Source organism: Stegodyphus dumicola, chromosome 12 (assembly GCF_044657685.1).
Source record: "Stegodyphus dumicola isolate Sdum_Otavi_A_Nest chromosome 12, ASM4465768v1".
Classification (NCBI taxonomy): Eukaryota; Metazoa; Arthropoda; class Arachnida; order Araneae; family Eresidae; genus Stegodyphus; species Stegodyphus dumicola.
In genome coordinates, this window is record NC_140779.1 from 44,952,395 (window position 1) to 44,974,509 (window position 22,115).

General features: G+C 30.2%; 1 protein-coding gene across 2 annotated transcripts in view; it reads right to left on the bottom strand.

Moving 5' to 3' along the window:
- The window catches only part of orb (polyadenylation element binding protein orb), a 40,917-nt gene that overhangs the window by 14,605 nt on the left and 4,197 nt on the right, over nt 1–22,115 (bottom strand). For both annotated transcript variants that reach the window (XM_035357761.2, XM_035357762.1), the window contains exons 3-5: nt 5,987–6,037; nt 5,587–5,851; nt 2,165–2,306 (exon numbers count right to left, since the gene is read on the bottom strand). In XM_035357761.2, coding sequence (XP_035213652.1) covers nt 2,165–2,306; nt 5,587–5,851; nt 5,987–6,037 — 458 coding nt within the window. The remainder of the gene's footprint in view (nt 1–2,164; nt 2,307–5,586; nt 5,852–5,986; nt 6,038–22,115) is intronic.

Consider the following 22,115-nt stretch of genomic DNA (forward strand, 5'->3'; position numbering starts at 1 on the left):
CCCCAAAAAAAAAGAGAGAGAGAGAAGAGAAGGGACAGTTCTACATCTGTTCTACTGCACCAATTAACAAAATTCAAATTGCATTTTTCAAGTCTCGAAAACTCGACTTAGGATATATATTAGATTCATACATAGCATTGTTCTAAAATAGATATTTTGACACAAAAATCTGACTTTTTTAAATAACATACCATTTTTTTCATATTTCAATTCTACAACTCAAATAAGTCATTGCGTTTCTACTTCCAAATAACTTTAGCAAAGTGTTTAAACCACATCTGATGTTTTAACACTTTCAACAAACATGCCAAATTTCAAAATGCACCAATACATAAATTCATGTACATCTTCGAAAATTTTGAATAAAAAATTCCAATTATTTGCTGGTATGCTTAGAACTGTGTCAACTTTTAAGATGATGGTAAAAATTTTAGATTATAATTCAAAAAATTTAGAAAAAATAAAAATTATTTAAAAATACAAATTTTAAAACTAAATCAAAAAATGAATGAATTTTATTTGGAATGAACCTGAATTTTGAAATGTGAAAGAAAGAATCAAACAAGCTAAATAAAAAAAAGCAAGATTAATTAAATATATACCAAACTCACAACACTGAGGAGCAAAAATTTTAAGAGAATTTTTTAAAAACTACTCGAAAATTTTTACGAAACTTGGTAGTTTGGCGTAATTTGAACCATAGAATTGAAAAATGGAAAAATTGGTATGTTATTTCAGAAACCGTACGATTTTGTGTCAAAATACGTATATTAGAACAATGTTGTATATAAATCTAATACATATACTAAGTCATGTTTACGAGACATGAAAATCTCAAATTGAATTTCGTCAATTGGCCCAGCAGAACGGGAGATATAAAACTGTCTTTTTTTTTTTTTTGGCGCAGTGTACATATTTGTATTACTTTGTTTTCAATATTTATATCTCCTTTTATTAATTTCAAACTTCAAGACTTGTACTGTAATATTTTGCTTTGACTCGTTTCTTAATTTGATAAGCACCAGATCTTATTTTATTCTTATAGACTTTTAATAATGCAGTTATAGATTTCACTATTCCAGTACAATTACTGCTCATAGATTTTGCAACTCAGCACAAACCAATAGAAAGTGATAAATTTGAGAGTTATAAAATTGTTTACACATTACATATGCACAGTTTTTTTACCAGCTAACAAATAAGGTAAAATATACTAATATTTTAAACTACTTTAATTATACTTAGCAATTTAAAGATAATTACTTCATGTTTGAACAAATCTAGCTCATATTTGACGTAGGCACTATAATCAAAAGAACTACATGACTTGTACTGCAGATTTTTATCTAAGCATTAAACTAAGCAGGCCTCATCCTGGAAAATTATCCAGCAATCTGAGTAACAGTTAAGAACTCTCAAGAAACCAGCTGAATTTAGTCAAGATATTGTAAATATCACACTTTGCACAATTTATTTTGAAGGATAACACTGCTTTATCTTCAAATTTTTTTCAAGACACATTTCAGCAGTAATTTTTATGACCAAATCACAACACCAAAGTCTAATCAAATTTCGTTAATAAATTGGATAAAAGTGCTTAAAAAGAACAAGTTTTAAACAAATAATTATGAAAAACAAGTTTCAAAATAATTGATATGTCCGAGTTTAAAACAAGAAACGATGATATCAGTCACAATTTACAATATTTTAAGACTATCAAGCTTCTTTAAATTCCAAGTTCTTTCACTTGTATAGCTATTACAGATATGAAAGAACAAATGTTCTATTAAACATTGTTCAAACAAACAATGTTGACATTTGTTTAATAGAACAAATGTTAACTATAGAACAAACTATAGAACAAATGTTTAATAGAACATTTGTTCTTTCATACATATGTAATCTTTCCATAAAATGAATTACCGAGTTTCCGCAAATTTACTGAAAATGAATACTATTCATAAAAACTTTGGGAAAACACGACATTTCTTATTACTGGCTGCTATAAAATATGAACCATAAGAAAAATAGAATAATTTAATTACCATTAGAAAGTTAAAATTTTAAGTGAAAAAAAACGACATTAACAAAAGATACATCAGGATTGCTAAGAAAGATTTCTTAATAATTTGGTTTGGAAAATATGGAAAATATTAAAACTTGCCATCAGATCAGAAATGCTGCTCAGTTCAGATACACTACTGATTCCACTGGTATCAGATTCAGTTGGAGATGAGCTTCTAGTTTCACGATAATTTTCACATCCCATTAGTAATGCTTGTTCAAGAGAAGATGTACAAGAATCGCTAAAACACGAGTTAAATTATTATAACTTCTCATTTATTACATAAAAAAAGATTAAGGCAGATTTTAAAATGAGTTCATCTAAAAAATCTTACACTACCTCATAGACTTATAAACCAACATTTTTAAATAATGTTTTTAAAGTTTACAATATGGATAACAATGTAAAAATAAAAAACCTGATGTGTATACCACACGACTTTCTCTTATGGAATATTAAATTATTTGCATTTTTTGCAGAATAGTCATCAGCAAGCTTGTTGTCACAGGAATAATTTGACAAACTGTAAAATTCTTCATCATATTCTATTCTATAATGGGCAATTTTTAGGAATCTTTCGTAAAAAAGATGAGTTATTAAAAAAACACAGTCATCAAACAACCCAACAATAAATAACTTGTAGAAAACATGTTTTGTTGTCTACGGTGGTTTAGTAAAATTTTGCGCAAAATTAGTTCCACCATTTCCTGCTTAACGTGTGTTAAAAAATCTGATATAGCCAGCATGACTTCCTACGAATTCCATGCTTTAAATAACATTTTCTATGTTTAAATAACAGTAAGATTTAAGTACAACTTCCAGTTGATGAATTATGAGCAAAATCCAATTTGTTGTTCCAGTAATAGAAAGGTCTAATATAAAATTTTGACCATGTGTAAAAATTGTTTTTCCTGAATTTATACCAACATAAATATCATTCCCTTTATTTTCTTTTACTAAAAACTGTATTTTATTGGGCAGTTGAATAACAATTTAATTGGTTTATAATATATTTAAAACAAATATTTTAATTTTCATAATTTAATTTTAATCAAATTCATATATCAATTTAATTTTCTTTGCTTCCATAGCATCAACAATTTCTACAATACTAACAATTCTAACTTCACTTTGATCTCCATATACATCACTGTGATGTTCAGTTATCAGCAAATAATGCTCAGTCAAATGTAGCAATATATTATGTTAAATGTCGCAAAATTTATTGGTTTCAAATAAAGTATTACTGTTGCTTCTCTATGAAACATTTATGGACTTCAAGTTAAATACCACTTCCAGTTGTCCAGTTTTACCCAAAATCCAATCAACTCTTTAAGGCAAAAAGCATACACATAGAAAACAAATTTTTGGATGTTCAACATCATAGTTAATGGAAGAAAAGTTTGTTAAATTGGTAAAAATGCGTTGTGGGGACCCTAATTTACCAAAACTATTGAAACTTGGAAATCTTACTATCGAATTTTGGACTGAAAACATTACCTGCCTTGCCTGTGAATATAGGATTGGTAAGAGGTAAAGCGATACATCTTTTTTCAGCTTTTTATATCTTTATCCAGGGTGGCTACCCAGTTTCTTTTCAGATTTCCATTCTCTCGAAGAATTGTTAACTCCGGCTAAATGTGAAATTTTCAAAGTTCTGTTGATGTGATGCAGCTCCAATTCAATAGATTAGAGCTTTCGACTTATGAATAGTTTACATTAAAGATGCAATCTTGGCTCAAATTTATTGGTTAATACTAACCACTTTATTTTATTCAGTACAGTTTAACTTGTTCAAAAAATAACTTATTCTGCTGAAGAAACTAAATAAAAGTGAAAAATTGATCTCCAAACATAGATTAATAATTCTCGACGTCACTTAACCGATCACTATCGGTTCAACAGCATACACAAGTCCTATCGGCCGCAGATTCTCCCTAATAAAATGCAAATGATATAGTGAAGGGCAATCGTTTCTCGCCATGGCTACCGATTGATAGGCTTTTTAGGTAGCCCCGAAAGAAAAGCAATTGATAGGCTATTTTTAGGTAGCCCCGAAAGGAAAGTGCTTAATAGGCTATCTGTTGGTAGTCGTTGGCAGAAAAAAGCAGATTAATAGATGATCAGTTGGTAGGCGATGGTGAAAAAATACCAATTAATAGGCGATCTCTCGGTAGGCGTTAAGAGGAATAAACTTAATTGGAAGTAAGTACACAAGTATTTTGTTTTGATATTTACTTTGATTTTTTAAACATATATTAATTTCATATATATTGATTTTAAAGAAATTTTTGATTTCATGTAAATATTTTCTGTGTTATAATCAAGGACTTTCAAGATATGAGGTATTAACTTGATATATAGTGAAGTACTATTTTGATTGGAAAACTATCACTGATTTTACATAAACTATCACTTGTGTATCATGTTTGGTTCTGAAGTATTTAAGCTAAATACTCGATAATGTTTACCAGCGTTTATGAAATATATTACCATATTTTAAAGACAATAAGAACAAAGCAATATTTAATGCTCTGCAAGAAAATTTATGCTTTTTCTGAAAGTAAGGAATAACTAAGTATCATTTTGGTAAAATTAGAAATTTGAGATAAAGTAAGTACGATGCATTTAACTTTAATATTATGCTTAGTTTTAGTACACTAATTATTCATATGTTCTACATATCTACTTCATATGTTCAAAATGTAGTGTTTTTAATAGTTTCCATATGAATACACGTTACTCCTGGCTAATGCTTCATAACTAAAATTGAAAGCAAAATGTTTTCAATTTTAACTATGAAGTCTTATACCCAAATTAAAAAAAAAAATTAACTTAAAGAATTCATTATGAAGACTAAAAATTATAAGGAAGAGTTTGTGAAACTATGATATATGAAAAACACAAAGAAAAAGACTGGTTATCAAACAAGCAACTTAACAGAGCACTCCTCTCATTCTGAGGCTGGACTGGTCGAAGGGACTTATCTTTTCTAGCCCTAGCTTTTACGACTGCTGCCATTAGCAGTAAATGAAAAGACAATTACACAGTGACCCTGAAGTTGCTATCATACAGATATGTATTGAACATATCTGTATGAAAGTATTCTACAGATAATCTTATGTTCTTTATATACTCCTGATATATCCCCTGAAGTTGCTATCATACAGATATGTTCTTTGCAATTGTTCCTACGGTAGTTTTTAAGCTACTTATTATTACTGAAAGAAATTACTTTCCATTATAAAATATTTTATTTGACAATTTCAGCCTTTAAAAGATTAAGTATTAAAATTTTCAGATTTCAAAGCCACTAATATAAGTAACTGTATGTGCAAATTAAAGTCTTATATAATCAAGAAAAATTCCTTTAAATTAGTTTGTTGACTACATAATATCAAAACTTCACAGGCTATTTTGAAATCTAGTCACACTAATTCTCTAATTTTAGAAAACAGTCTACTAATCCTTAACACTTAAAAATTCAGAAACAATTTTATACAAATTTGAAAAATACATACGAAGTAAATGACAACTGTGGTGATGCAGCTCGAATTGCTCTCATGCCTGCAGTTGAAGTATTGCTTGACCAATTCTGTGATAATAACTTGCTCAATGGGTTACTAACATCATAAGGCTTAGAACAACCGTAACTGAAAGACTTCAGAGGATTATTCTGCATAGAGTTGTAACTTAAATTAGAACTGGTTCCATAAGGAATACTGTTAGACGTGTTTCCATTTGGAATATTTAAACTTGGCAAACCGAGTATATTAGAATTGGAACCTAGAAAATGGAAGTTTAATGAGATGACTTATAAAATATGATTATTTGACACACCCAGAAATATTCCATTTGAAACAATATGTATAATATGAGAAATAATAAGAATGAAATTTTAAAATATATTTTAAAGCTTACCAGAAAAATTAGATCGACCTCCAAGACCCAACATATCAACTACTGATGAATCTAAAAGAAATTATAGTTGGTTTTGTTAGTATATGAATAGATAAATTATAGGTAGAAAAATTCATATAAAGCTATATTTTAAAGATTTTAATTTTGCTTAATAAAATTTCATAAATTCAGAAATAACTTTTTTTTAATAAAAGATAGCTCAACTTAAAAATATATTTTAAAAAAATCTTCAAAAGTAACATTAAACAGAACAGAAATGAAAAAGCTTAAATTTAGGTTTCAGAGCAAGATTTGGCATTACAGAATTATTAGACATTAAACTCAATTTTTATATTATTTGGATTATGACAAAACACACAAGAGCTATTTGTGTAAGGGATGGGATACCTTACAGGAAACTGGATGATATTCATATTGCATGGAACTAAACCACAACTCCCATACAACCAGCCTTCTAACCTGGGTCAAATTACTAGTGTTTAGCAGCCATACTATCATTAGCAGAGCTGAATTCAGTTCTTATAAAAGATCATAAAATTTAAAGAAAATCTCATTATAAGCATAACAGCTTGTAAAAACTTTTTCAGTTTAAATCATTAATCTATAATGTGCAGAATTAAAAAAAATTAATTACAAATATACAAAATTTTTTAATTTTATTTTTATGCATATCAAAATAATATTTAATTTTTTTAAAATAAAAGTTCCTTTGTGTTTATAACTCAACTGTTTTGCCTTCATCTTTTTAATATGTTTACTTTAATGATTAGAAATTTCTAGTTTAATTTAAAATCTAAATGTCAGAGTTTACTTGAAAATTTTATAAAATTGTGTTCATTTGAATAAAGTTATTAAAGGAAAAACCATACTTTTCAGTTTTGCCAGTGCAGGCAATGGATAAAGTCGCCAATAATGGTACAACTGATGCCAAATGGAATATCCTCACTGGTAATGTTTTATGCCTCATTTTCAAAACAAGTCGCAGCCATTTCTTATCAGATTGATTGTTTCTTTCAATACTGGCAAACAATGACATAGAATTTTTACTAGATAGTTCAATTTTATGCCCTAAGGCCATTTGCAGTAATTAAGATAATTAGGATGTAATCACACCACTCACCCAAATGTGAAAATACAGAAAAGGCAAAGTCAAGGGTTAAATTCATCAATTCTAAAGTGAATTCACTAGCGACGTAAAGCACTGTGATTTTACATAATTTCTGAGTAAGCCTATTTGTACAAATTGAAATAATTCTTGCATTTAAACTTTTATTCTAAATTAAGATTTAAGTTGAAATTAATGTAGATAATTACTGAGAGAATTATTTTTGTAGAGCAGTTTACGTGAGATGAGATCACTCGAGGTCACATGATATGAACCGATGAATAAGGATGCTGAACCATGAAAGCATAGTAAATTTTTAAACTGATGTTTTTTACAAAATTTTAAACGATATTAAAACATTTATGCCTTCAAAATAAAAAATTCTTAGAACTAACATTTGTTATGTGTATATTGTATGTTGTCGCCACGGAAAAGTACCGGAAAAACTTTAAAGACTAAAAGTAAAAAAACACATAATAAATTTGAAATTTATAGAGATACTTTAATAATCTGCAAATATGAATACAAAGTATCTCAAATCTTATTTGAAATGATTTTCAATATTACAGAATGGCTGAAATGTAAGAGTTACAAGAATGTGGTTAGAATGACAGATTATAGCTCCATGTCAAGATTTTCACAAAAATGTAGAACACTTGTAAAATTCAATAAATTTAGAGGTGTTATTACATTGAAATAAGAAAGGCCAAATTTATAAGCTACAAATAAAATAAAAATAGAAGATTTATAATTTAAGTTGGACATTGCTATAATTTTAATTGTTTCTTGAAATGACGACAATCTTAAAAATTGCTATAACAATTCTGGTTTTCTAAAAAACTTAACAAGCCAAAGTTTTACTTGCATTAAAAGGTTTTTGTTTACTTTCAGGCAAGAGATATATACATTATCCATACCTATGGTATACATGCATCCTTTACAATATTTACTCTGTAGGGAAAGGCCCAGTATGTTAGCAGTGCATAGAAATGAAATCAGATATACAAGTCCAAAGCAATTTTAACATAAAATACAGATGGGCTCTGTCACATACACGAATGCACTTGTCTAAATTTCAGCAAGAACCGAAAAATACATTCTTCAGGTTTCTTTACTTGTGCTTGACCAGGTAGTATGAAACATAATTAGTCTCCGTGAACTTGTCGACTGTCAATATGCACATGCTAGAAGACCAAATTTTCTATTCTTTCTTGTATTTTATATTGATATTCCATTAGATTTGTATATTTGACATATCTATAAATAACTGAACACACTGTGCCTTTTTCCATACATTAGCTAGCACAAATTATCCTACCAAAAGGACACAACCTATTAACTGTCATGCCTGAGATAATCTCGGGCACAGCACTAGTGTTCGAAAATGTCACGCCCGAGTATTACTCGGGGTAATTTTTTTTTTGAGTGCATCGTATTGTTATACCCGAATATATATCGGGAGACGTTTATTTCGGCTTCATCTCTTTGTCAAACCCGACTATCTCGGGAAAAGTTAATGTGCGCTCAGTTCAACAGATGACAGCACTTTACTGAAGATTTCAAAGGTTAGAGGTTATTTGGTTCAAGGTGCATGGGATCTTTTTGTTGTAAAATAGCATCCAGTTCTTTGAAACGTTATATAGATGATTATGTTCTTCAACCGAAGATGAAGGATGTGTGTTTGATGAGCAGTATTCATGATACTTCCATGGTCAGTCTCAAAAATAAAAAATGGAGATATACTCAAGCCGAAGATTGTTTCTAATTATGGTCTAACTATGGGTGGTGTAGATCGCTGTGATCAGGAAATATCCTTTCATCCAACAATCCGAAAACGTCGGATAAAATATTATAAAAAGATATTTTTACATTTACTAGACAAGGTACTCTGGAACTCGTATTTGCTCTATAAAAATGTAGTTGGGAAACGCATTACATTTTTAGAATTTCGAATCCAAGTTGTAGAAGAGCTTTTACATAAATATGATGATGCAGCTTCTGGACAAAAGAATGTTGGCAGACCACCTACAATAGATAACCCTGCCCGTCTTACTGAACGACATTTTATATCCCATTTTCCTCCTATTCCTGTGAAACGTGAGCCTACAAGACAGTGCAAAGTGTGTTGTTCGAAAAAGGATAAAAATGGGGAAAAGATAAGGAAGGAATCACGATTCTGGTGTAGTGATTGTGGAGTTGGTTTGTGCTTGGAAAAGAGTTTCCAGTTGTACCACATAAGACTGAATTACTGAACTACTAATTAGGTATTCACTTATATTTATTTATGTTTTAGAAAATAGTTAATTATTTTTATTTTTAGAAAATAATGCTCCACTAGAAGCAAACTTTGCAACTGCCATGTTGAGTGACAGCTGCCTCAAAGAAAATATGCAGTGGCTACAAAACTAAAATTTTACCCATGTACGTCAAAATATAAATTTTTAACTACTTAAGTATATTTTATTTTGTACTAAACATTTGGTTTTTGCAATAAAAAATTTGACAATTTGTGTACCCAAATCATCAAAATAACTTGACAGTTAAAGGGTTAAGAGAATAAAGTAAACAACCTTTTTAAATGATTTAAAAATTAGAAGTATGAAAAGGAATAATAGTCCCATCTTGTGTAAATTTCAAAACTAAAAATAATTCTAGCTTTTTATTTTGTTTAAAAAACTCAGCTGGAAACAATTATGGGTTTACCTGAAAATCACCTTACAGATTACATAATATTATAGATGAAAAATTTCAATGCTTCTAGAAACTCGGGGTAAAAATCTTTAACTCCTTCAGGACCATGAACACACAATTCTCCCTCCACAACATCATATATGTAGGCAAGCTTTCCAAGACTTTAGGCCCATGAACAAAGCGCTTAGATTTGAAATCAGAATGTTTTATTTAAACTTTTAAATAACAGTACATGGTGACTAAAGTCTTATGTTTCTGTATATTCAACAGAAGTTTTGACCTTTAATGCACTCATACAATCCTGGATTCTTAACCCAGAAGGACTGAAAAAAACTTAACTAAGAATCTGCACGATCGCTTGCATTGTGAAAAAACAATGGTACCTAGAGCCAAAAAATTTTTAAAAACAGTCTTCCAAACAAATATAGGCAACTGGAAGCCCAAATTTAGAATTTGTTTTATTATCTATTTCATATTTTGTTAATAAAAAGCTCGTTAAAGTTTTACAAACTCAACGATTTCAAAGCAAGCAATGGCAACACTGTACAAAAAAAAAAAAAAAAAAAAAAAAATTCTCTAGAGCAAGAGATTGTATTGCAAATTCTACAGATACGCTCTTAAATTATTTTGTGATATTGCTGTTGAATTGAACTTCATGCGTTTGAAGTGCAAAGAACATGATATTTAAAACAAAAGCAACATGCAAAACATTAAAATAACGCCCTTTTGAGCATAAAATAAAATCTGAAAACTTTTTTTTTTTTTTTGTTACTGTTGCATCAGAAATTTCAACATATAAACTGCCCAGAGGGCTGCATTATATTACGTGCTTGGTTTTTTTTTATATTTTTACAGAGAAGTCAAGAAAACAGCATGTAGTATGCAGAAAAATATTCCTTAAAAAGGGAAAATATATAAATTTCTGAATAAAAAACTTGCAAGCAGGGCTTTCTCTTGATAATGATTTAAAATGCATCATGCTTCAGAATTTTTCAACACTGTTTAGTAATTTGTACATTTATCTTAAATTTTATTATATTTAATTTCCCAATGTTTTATTTATATTATGAACACTTTTATGGAAGTTTGTAAAATTTTTGTAATTTACATACACTGCCGGAGAGAAAAAAATGGACAAGACATTTTTTATATTTGCCAAGACTTCTAAACTAGCATAAGATAAATAAGTAGACAATAATAAGACTTTATAAATGCAAACAGTACATTCATTTTGTTATATTTGTGAAATTTTGGATATATCTTTTTCCCGACAATGTACACATATTAACTTTATTATATCAAAATAACTTAAATTAGCAACAGCCCTCATTTGAATTTAGGCAATTCCATCTATTCTAAAAATAGCAATAACTTTCTTTGGACTGTTATATTTCTAGGTTAATTTAACATACAACTTTTATATAATGATAATGACATAGCTAATTTGGAACTTGATGTGCAAAGCTATCAAAAATGAAATGTTTTGAAATAGGCATGGTGAAAATGCCATATGAATTGTGGCTGCAGATATCAGTTAAAATAAAGCTGAATTATTTAATCTGCCTCAGCTGCTATGTTTGTTATGGAGCATTACATATCAATATTTCTACATCATTACATGTAGATTTTTTTCTAACAAAATTCACTGTTTTTATTTTAAATAGCACGAAAAGTTTATTACAGTATAATCAAATACTATCAAAAATAAACTAACATTTCGGCATATTTTATTGCAGTAATGATTTTAAATAAATTTTTAAATAAAATTAAGCCTTAATGGGAAATATGCCCAGTCCTGTATATTCTGTGGACACACAGGCCTGGGAAACACCTCTTTCTTCTTTCACTAGTCCTGAACAGGTTAAACAATTTAAAACAGTGTTTACATAAAACAAATATCAAATTCACAAATTTGAAAAGTACTTACATAACCTGTAGAAATTAGCAATATTAATAAAAATTATTTACTTATATTGGGGATTAAAAAAGTTTTTTTTTTTTTTTTTGTGATAAATACGAATGAAGTTGTTCAAAAGCAAACTGTACAAGCATAATTTATTCTACGAGTTTTGGACTATGCAGCTGGAAAATTCCTCTTTTTAAAAGTAATTACATTTATTCATAAAAAAGCTTTGATTTCTGCTTTTAAAACTGCCATTTAAGATCTGTATTTCTTCAAATTTATTGTTTACATTAGTGGGAGCAATTTTCTTTGAAGTCCTATTTTAAACAAAGCCTTATTTTTCCTGAATGCAGCCTCCCTCTTGATGTTATTAAAAGTTATTTTCTTGATCCATGATCTTGTAACATTATTAAATGATACAAATTTCTCAACTCCAATAACAAGCTATTAAAAGATTTTTTTAAAACAAAGGATCACATACCAAAACTTAAGCAAACATATTCTGCTCTATAAAATATGGGATATTTAAATATCCTAACTTACATATCCAATCTTAAATGATAAAACATAATACTTTTTAAAATATTTAGTCTGATAGTTCTGAATTGTATAATATGAATTTTTTCAGTATTGGCTTTTTCTAATAGGTCCTTGTTTACAGAACATAACCATCTAGAAATCTCAATCTTTGAGCTTGAAAATTTCATGCTCAACTTCTCAAAGCCACTGAACTGCGTCATCAGAAACAGCACTTTATATACAACACTAATTTTACAAGCTGTCTGACTAGCACTGTTCTTTAAGATAAAAAAACATGATGAAAGTGAACTTTTATTCCTTTATTCTTAACACTGCATTGAAACAAATCAGATAACAGGACATGCTAGAACTTTGTGTAAGCAGAAAAGATTTAAACATCAGCTGCCATCAAGACCATTCAGTATGAGCAGAATCAAAATAATTAGAAGAAAATGCACTTTGATTTTTTTTTTGATGAACACATAGACTTTTTATATATAAAATCTAAATGACTGTTACTGGTATGCTGACAATAGGACATTTTTAAACATGTATATTTAAATAAATAAAGCTGTATTTTTTCATATAAGTAATTTGAAAAGTTTAAGAATGCTCACTTCTACACTTTAGAATATTTTTTAATAAAACCAATTTAGCAGCTATACTAATGCTCAAGAAATACACTTTATACTTTTTATAGGCAAACTTAATAATTAGACTGATAAGCAGTAAGGTAACGTGTGTGTAAAAAACAGTTTCTCAGATAACGTATGTGTAAAACTTTTCTCAGGATCAGCTCTGCTGAAAATGATTACTAATGAATACCCATAGACATTTTTAATTCTTGGATAAAAATTTAACTTTTTTCAGCTATCTAGATCCTGTAAAAGTATCATATACCCTGATTTCCAGGTAAAGCATTATACCTTCTCCAAGGACATGATCAATTTTAATATGGTTAGAATATTTATTGGCAATTCCGAAATTCAGAAAATCTAACTTTTTTAATGAAATAAAAAGACTGACTCACAACTGCACCAGGAATTTCTATAAGATACATAAAAGAATTTTTTACAAAAGCTAGTAAAATTTAAAACAGTGAATCTTTTCCAAGAGTTCAACAGAATAATTAATCTATTTTTATAATACTAAGACAACACTTCAAATCAGTCAACGGCACGAGATATTTTAAAATTTATTTATATGTTGCTATGAGATCATCTAATGAAATCTTTCTTCTGCTCTTTCATTACAAGAAGTCAACTAACAAATACAGATGATCTGACATTTTCTGTTACAGAATGTCCATAGCTTTCATAGCTGCACATAAGGATGCATTGTAATAATACAAATAAACAGATAAGTTTTAGTTCATTTTTCAATCAATTCACAATCAAAATTTCATTGTAACCATTTCATAGCTAATGTCAAAAGTTTTCTGTTCAACAAAATTAAAAGATACAGTAACATTTTCTGGAGCTTTTTCTTATTTTGAATCTAGAATATATCAGTTTTCACATAAATTTATATCAATCTACACTATCCTCTTTCAGCTGGTAAAGCATCCACTTAAACCATAACCCTTTTAAAGCATCTGCATAGTTGCTCCACTCTAAGCTGATCTTCGAATGCCCTTGATTTACATACAAGTGATATGAAAAGGTTTTCAGTTGCAGGCCTTTTTACAAGATAATCTTCCACAACAAATATATGCATGACTTTTACACATGACATCTCCCAGGAAAGTTCACTGTTTAAAGAACATATAAATAATACACAGGAGAGGCTTTCGTATCCAGAATACAATAGTAAACTTTTATAACTTTGATATTGAACAAATATAATAAAACTCAAAGACTAATATTACAAGACCTTCTCCTAATTCCCTACATAATAAAAGCTCAAAGAACTACAAAGCCTTTACAAAAGATACATTCATATTGCCATGCTGTTTCCAATTCATTAATTAAACTGATCACAAACTGGCTTCAAGTTTCTCGTAAATATAACAAGATCATTCATATACGAGCTTCAAAGTTTAATTTTGTAAATTTCAGATAACTTAAACATTAAAGTCACAAATATTACTAACTGAAAGTTTGAAATTATACAGTTAATCAAAATTAAACTACTTATAAAATAATTGCAAATAACTATTAAATAACAGTTCTTTGAACATCTACATAGCATTTAAACGAAGAAAAAAATACTTGAATATAGTAAAACACTTTTCTTATAAGTGTTTAGAGTCTATGGAGTTTAATTTTAACAAAGATTAAACAGTACTATTTGGTTTCGAGGGTCGTAAAAAAAAAAAAAAAAACAAATAAAAAAATGTCAAACTATTGTTGATGCCAGTGCTGCCAAAAATAGAAATAATTGTGGCAACCCCAACACAAGAAAGAAAGTATAATAGTCAATAACTATCCAAGATTGATGTTTTAATTTAGATGAAATGTTAATTTCGCATAATGCTTTTCTATTATAATTTATATGAAAAAGACTAAACATGACTGAATGGAAGCATAAGAGTATACAACTATTTCAGATCATTTTCATAATTTATATAAAAATTGCTAAACATAACTGAATGGATGCCAGCATCGCTAAAGCATAATTTCATCTCGTTGGTTGTTCAAACATAATTTTCTATAATGAATGATGCCTTTCCTATGAAAAAATTCTCGGTAAAGTGCAGAATCGCCTACTTATTTATTTGCCGCTTTTTACAAGGGTAAAAAAAATTGCCAATTTTCTCTTATGTTTTAAGTGAAAATAGGTCAATGTGTACATAGATTAAGCCAAGGGTGTGCGCAGTGCCACTTTTGCGCAATTCTGGGATTTTTTTTTAAAGTGAAAATAGGTCGATGTGTACGTGGATACCGAGTATGTACAATTCTTAAAAATGCATCAAGCAGTGGGCGATTCTACATTTTACTCAAAATTCTATTGCAGACTTTTCGTCACTGGCAATTTCCAAATTGTTATATCCATAGGATATCAAAAAAGGATTTAAAAATTAAACTAGTATTTCAATGGCATCTTACGAAATATAGAACTATATAAACTTACGCAATCTGAAATCAGCACGTATGCTAGATTTGGCGCATACATTTTTTTACGGTCCTCAAAACGGAATAGTATTGATTAAACTTAAGATTTAAATGCAGTTTTTCAAAATGATACTATAATTAGTTACAAATAAGGATTCATCATCTCATTTTTGCATCAGAACAAAATTCAGATACACTGTTAGAAAAACTGCCAAAGACAGATCTCTGATTACGGTGTAGCATAACATTAGGTGTGGCTAGATGAGTAGGATAAAATATTGTTACTACTTTGTTCGGACATTGGGCAAAAAGTCTTATTGCATAGAAAACTTGAGAAAATTCAAATGAATGACAGCAACACCTTTGTGAAAGGTATCAGTGGGAGGATATGTTCACCGTGGAGATTTACGCAAATTTTCGCATGCTGCATTATACTTTGGACAGCATTATCTAGCAAATGTTTGCAAAAGCAATTGATTTTGCCTCCCTGTCTGCACACAGATGAGGATTTTCTTGTACATTAGAGTACACCTAACCAGAAAGTCGAGTCTAACATTTTCAGTACGGTTAATGTTTAGAAAATGAGCTGGCTATACGAGGCATTGAATACTGTCTAGACCAGTGGTTCTCAACATGTTTTCCTCATGCAGCCCTTTGACCACTGCCAGAAGATCATTCCCCTCCTAAAACTTGAAATACTTTATGCATTTATTTAGATTTAGATTAAAGACACAGAGAAGCAGGTAGAGCATAAGTTCCCAACGTGTACGATAACGCCCCCCCCCCCGTGCGCATTTGAGGCTTTAAGGGAGACAGTAAAAGACCCAGAGAAAATTAGGAGCCGTTGATATAGCATGGAAGGACGTAGGAAGATTAACTAAATATAGTCTTAAAAAAGACTTAAAAATCATGCTGATAATTCATTTCTATCACGTGTGCAAAAATTCACATATTTCGAAATGAAACTTCACTGCTGAGAGAAAGATCTCTAGTACATACAGCTCTGTGGCTGCATGTGCCAAAACTAATTAACCCGTCTTGCCAATTTGGCGAGATACACTCCTCGCAGCAACCTTGAGGCTAGCCTACTTCTCTCTCACAGAAAACTGTCGACTCATTCTCACTATCGTTCATCGTAGCACGTACTGCGTACGATGAGATTGGCATTTGTGTGCCTTAATATTTTGCTACTTCAACTTATATTATTCAAACTGGCAGTATCCCTTACAGCTCCTTTAACTTAGATCAAGTATAAGTAAAGAAAAACCCATGTCAGAAACAAAAAAGAAGAGGCGGCTGTATAGTGTGAATTATATAAAATACGGGTTTATCGAAAATCCCACAAATCCATCATCACCAATATGCCTTATTTGTCAAAATACATTTTTAAATGATGCGATGAAATCTTCTAAGCTTCAAGATCATCTTAATAAAATGCATCTGGATAAGAAAGATATGACCTATTTTCTAGACATAAAAAAAACTTTGAAAATCAGCCAACTATATCAAAATTACTTTCATCAGCTTCTTAACAAGACTATGATGGACTTCGAACTTCGTACAATATCTCATTGTTGATTGCTAAAACAGGCAAGCGACATACTATTGGGAAAGATTTAATTTTACCAGCAGTTAAAAAAGTAATGACCACCATGCTCCATAAACCAGCTACAGATATTATGCGAAAAATTCCTTTGAGCAATAATTCTGTGCAAAAACAAATTGGTGAGATGGCTGAAAACACTGAAGAATCGTTGTGCAATTCTCTGCAGACTTGTCAATTTTCAAGTCAGCTGGATGTGTCAACTTTACCAACCAATGAAACATTGTTATTGTCAGACGCGGGGTTTATCAAAGATGAAAAAGTGTGTAAAGGAACGTTTGCTACCAATTTGGAAACTGATACAAAAGAAGAAAACAAATTCGATACACTGGGAAAGGTTTTTGATGAAAAGGAAATTCCTTTTAATATTTTGTCAGTAGCTACGATGGTACACCGGCTATGACAGGGCATCACAAAAGCTTCATAGCATGCTTAAAAAATAAAGTTCCCGACGTTCTTGCTGTGCATTGCGTAATTTATCGACAGCATTTGGTTATGAAAAATTTGAGCAATCACCTCCATACATCACTGCAATATGTTATAAGAGCAGTTAATAAAATCTGAAGCAACTTGTTAAATGACAGATTATTTAGCTTTGCACTGTAAATTATGATTTTAACCAATTGCTGCTTCACACAGAGGTGTGCTAGCTCTCAAAAAGTACTTGTTTGACTCGATTTTACTATCTGTTTGAATGTGTGATAGAGTTCCTAGGAAACAAAGACGCTGAATTGCATCAAAGAATGATATTGCGTACTTAGCACACCTATATAAATTGTTTAATGTCAATCTCCAACTTCAAGGCGACGACTTCGACTTGACTAAAAATAGCGTTGCTGCTTTCGTGTCCAAACTGCTATTATATAAAAGAAATGTAGGCAGACGTGAATTCAATAGCTTCCCATGTTTATCAGCAGTATCATTCAAGCACAACGACTTGCTTGTTTACTGTCTACACTTGGAAAACCTCTACAATGACTTCAAGGAACGATTCCAGGACATTTTAAACATGGACATACCAGATTGAGTTTTGGATCCTTTTCCCAATGTCAATACAGCAGGATCATTGTAGTTAAAGAAGAACTAATAGAAGTGATGACAAATGAGGAATTAAAAATTAAATTCAAGAATGGCTACCAAGAATTTTGGCTGCAGAAGTTGATTTTGCAACTCTGTTCAGGATTATGGTCGATTGTTCAACGATTTCTGATAGCATTCCCATCTTTATATTTAGCAGAATGTGAATTTAGTGCTGTAACAACATTGGTAACGAAAAAGAGAAATCGGCTCCATGTTACTGAACTTGGCAACTTGCAACTGTTTAAGTAAAATCGAGCCGGATATTAACAAGCTTATTAAAATTCAAATTCAGCCTTCCCATAAGTTAGAAATTCGAAGTCTTTAAATTTTAACAAAAATACTTTTTAATATAATTAGGTATACATTTTGATTGTTCTCTGAAACTGTATTTATTTAGAAAGCAATAGTTTATTATGGATTGCTTCGTATCATCAAAACCCCTGCCTGTCCTTATAACAGGTAAGCTAAAACTTTTATTACCCATTTTTAAATACAGAATGAAATTCAGAAACATTTCAATTCCAGCAATATTCTATCTAGAATTTAGATTTACAATTTTTATTTAATTCTTGTTTCCACCATGCATTATGTGCACTCTTATTTCTCTGAAGTGTGAGGGAGGCAATATTGAAATATTCACTATAAAAGGGGACACCAGTTCATAAAAGGTTAAGAACCTAGGAGGTAGAGTCAGATTGACCACATTTCCCTATAAATTCCTCTCTAGGCAGAAATCCCCTTCTGGCTGTGAATATTGGATCTAAACCAGTTGGTTTAACCTCTTTTACCATTGTTAGATGATCATCTCCCTTTCCATAACTTTAAAAATATACATAGATTTATTTAAATTTTTTATGTGCTTTAAAATTAAACACAATGTACAGAAAATGTTTCTAAATACCAAAACTTTAAAACTTTATTTCTATATTTGTAAACTAAATACCTAACAGATAAAATATTAATTACAGCCTCCCCCTGAAATTACTTCTCAGGAAGAAATTCCTATTTAAAAACCTCTGGTTTAAACAATCTTTAAAAGCAAAAGGTTGATGAAAAGAAATTTATGAAAGCACCATGAAAAATGAACATCAGGCATCAGAACTTTAACATATTATTGGTTAGTCACAGTCCTAGTTTCAATCATATGAGACCCAGTTCCAAACTAGATGCAAGGTCATTATTCCTAGCCCATACTATGATAATGCATCTCCAATATCAGTACTTTTCCTGGATGATAAGCAGTACCACTCTTGTACCAGATCAGATGACACTTAAATCACAGAATAGCAAACCCAGTCCAGTTCAGTTACGATGCTTGAAACACCATTACAAATAGGCAGAGCATGGTTAAGGAGAGAACAAGTTTGTGGGTGTACAATACTTTTTCAAATGTCTGGTTAGTTTTTTTTTGGGGGGGGGGCGAGATCCCATATTTTATGGCAGCAAGAAAGTTTTTTGTCACCTTCAGAGCTGCAATATCCCGGGTGCTTTTTGCTGATAAAGTAATGTACCCATCTTGTACAAGAATACATCTAACAATCTCCTCCATTATGCTGGCTTCAAGTTGCAGAGTGTTTTAAGTGCTTTCCACATTAGTAAAACAACACTGTGGGTAACAGTGGACTTCCTAGCAACATCTTATCTTTCCCCTTTCTTCAAACTTTCCAACAATAAGGCCAAGCATAAAAATCATCAAAGTGACAAAAAATACACCACTACAAGAACTGCCTGTATGTGTCAAATCCTTTAACCTATTCAGCACCAACGTAATGTAGGCGCGATGCAACAAGTCCACTCTTACTAGCCCAGCGTTGCTTATATACGAACAACTCCAATCAATTTCTTCAGCCCAGCTTCACGTATGTGCAACTTAAAATGGAAAGATTTATTTGAATTTTTAAATGCCAGTAGATGGTACTAAATGATAACTGTTTTCACATTGGTTAAGTCATATGGCTTTTGACCTTTATGTATGAACATCAGTTTCTGATCTGTCCTTCTGGTTTTGATAAGACATATTGGTATAAACAAACTGGAAATCACAGCTCTTTAAGTTAAAGGGATACCGGCATGTTTATTTTGTTAGAAATTGTTTTTTCTTTATGTTTATCGTTATTAGAATGTGGGGACATGCAACCAGCTCAATGATCCTCGTTTTTAATTATTTCAGACACAGCAGAATTATTAAATTGGAATTTAACTACCTACAGATAATAATTACTAAATTTTCTTTTCTATTTTATATTTGTCATTTTGTTTTTATGTGTATAGGATTTGTTTTCATGCACATAGTTATAATTTTAGTATTTTCCATAATTAATATTCTATAAATACATATTAAAAATTAGAATATTAAGTATGTAACTTCAAAAACTGAGGTCATCATTAAAATGCAGATTTTATAAGATTTTTTTTTTTCCTTTTGCAAAAGTAGGCTTAATCACTGAAAATGTGTGGCCCAGTAGCCACATTCCATTTGGGGAAGGGGTCGGTCTCGTGGGTACACTTCTTTCTCTGAGAGCTGGTCCTCAAGGGCTTAAATCTTATTAGCATTATCCTGCGATGAACAGTTGAAGAAATTAAAATTTACATACATACACCTCTTCTTACTGCATCGTGCATTTATTCTAATTTTTTACATTTTGCTTCCTCCTGTTTTATTACTGCTATGGGCAATAAACATTGTTACCCTTAGCAAGTGTTCAGCAGTATATATAAAAATAAAGATTTAAAACTTCAGATTCCATTTTTTTTTTACAATTTGAATTTCCTTTTCCCTAAATATCAGGAAAAAGATTTAATTACATCTACTTAAATGTAGAAGATCAAGACTCCTTAAAGTTTAAATACAAGAGATTTAAGTTATTCATGCAAACATAAGATTTATGCAAGATTCACAAGTAATATCTAAATAAAATTACACTGTCGATTCACAAGTGAAATCTAAATAAAATTATACTGTCTAACTTAAAATACTTAGTTATTCTGGAGCAACAAAGGCTCATTCACGTTTTGTACGGAAAAAAGCTCAAAACTTCATGAAGCCAACTCATTCAATCACCAGATATAGAACTTGGAATGAACTAATGATATTTCAAACTGCAGAACCATTATATATTTTATACTCTAATGTCATGGCAGTGGCTGTAAAAATTTAAATATAATATATAAAGACTCCCTTTACTCAAAATTTCTTGCTCCTTATAAGATATTTCTTTTTATTATTTATAAACAATAGTAAGGATGCCAACAAATTTATAAATGCAAAAATTCATAAATTTGCCAGCTTTTGGTGAAGATGCTTATAATTGGATAGAGTCAATAGAAGCAAATTATTTTGCATATCTATTTTCATAAAAACTATCATAAAAGTAAAAATTTAACAGTAATTTTGAATGGAATAAGCTATTAAAGTAAACTATCTAGCTTTTTTTTTTTAACAACATTCAAAATCAGATATGATATGAGCCATCACATTACAAAAAGTTACACTTTTCAATATGCAAATTCTAAGAGATTTCAGCCCAACAAAATCAGAGACGTAATATTTATATTTCAGCCATCATGCTGGCAGATAAAAATACATTTTATCATAATTAATTCCAGCTGCCTAAAGGTAAAAATACTTTCATGGGACTTTTTAAAAAAAATGTGTTCACGTTACATGCAGTTTATCACTATGAAGACAGCTTCTATCAGAAGAATTTATTTAAGTTTCTTACAATCAAGAAATTAAACCATAAAAGGCTCTAGTGTAAAATTGAATACCCTTTGATTGGCAACAAAATGCATTCAATTTTGGTGATAAAACCCTTCTGGTTACCATGATAGTTTCAAGTCTGTTTTAGCTTCCCAATTTTTTTTTAAAAAGTGAAACCAGATCTCTTTGTACATGGACAAAGGCAGTGCGGAATATATGCAATTCTCCAAAGTTTATTAAGTGAAAATAGATGGATGTGTACATGGAGACAGAGTTTGAATTCTTCGACTTCTTATTCTGGTTTTGTGTAGCAGACATCTTGAAACTTTGTGCCTATCTTGACATCAAAAAAAGAATCACCAAAAGTACAGGAAGTAACCAATTGTAAACTTTTACCCATAAAAATTTTAATCGCTCATATGACAGTCTCAAAGATACATGTATCCTTGTGGCCATCTAACAAAATGCAGTTTTG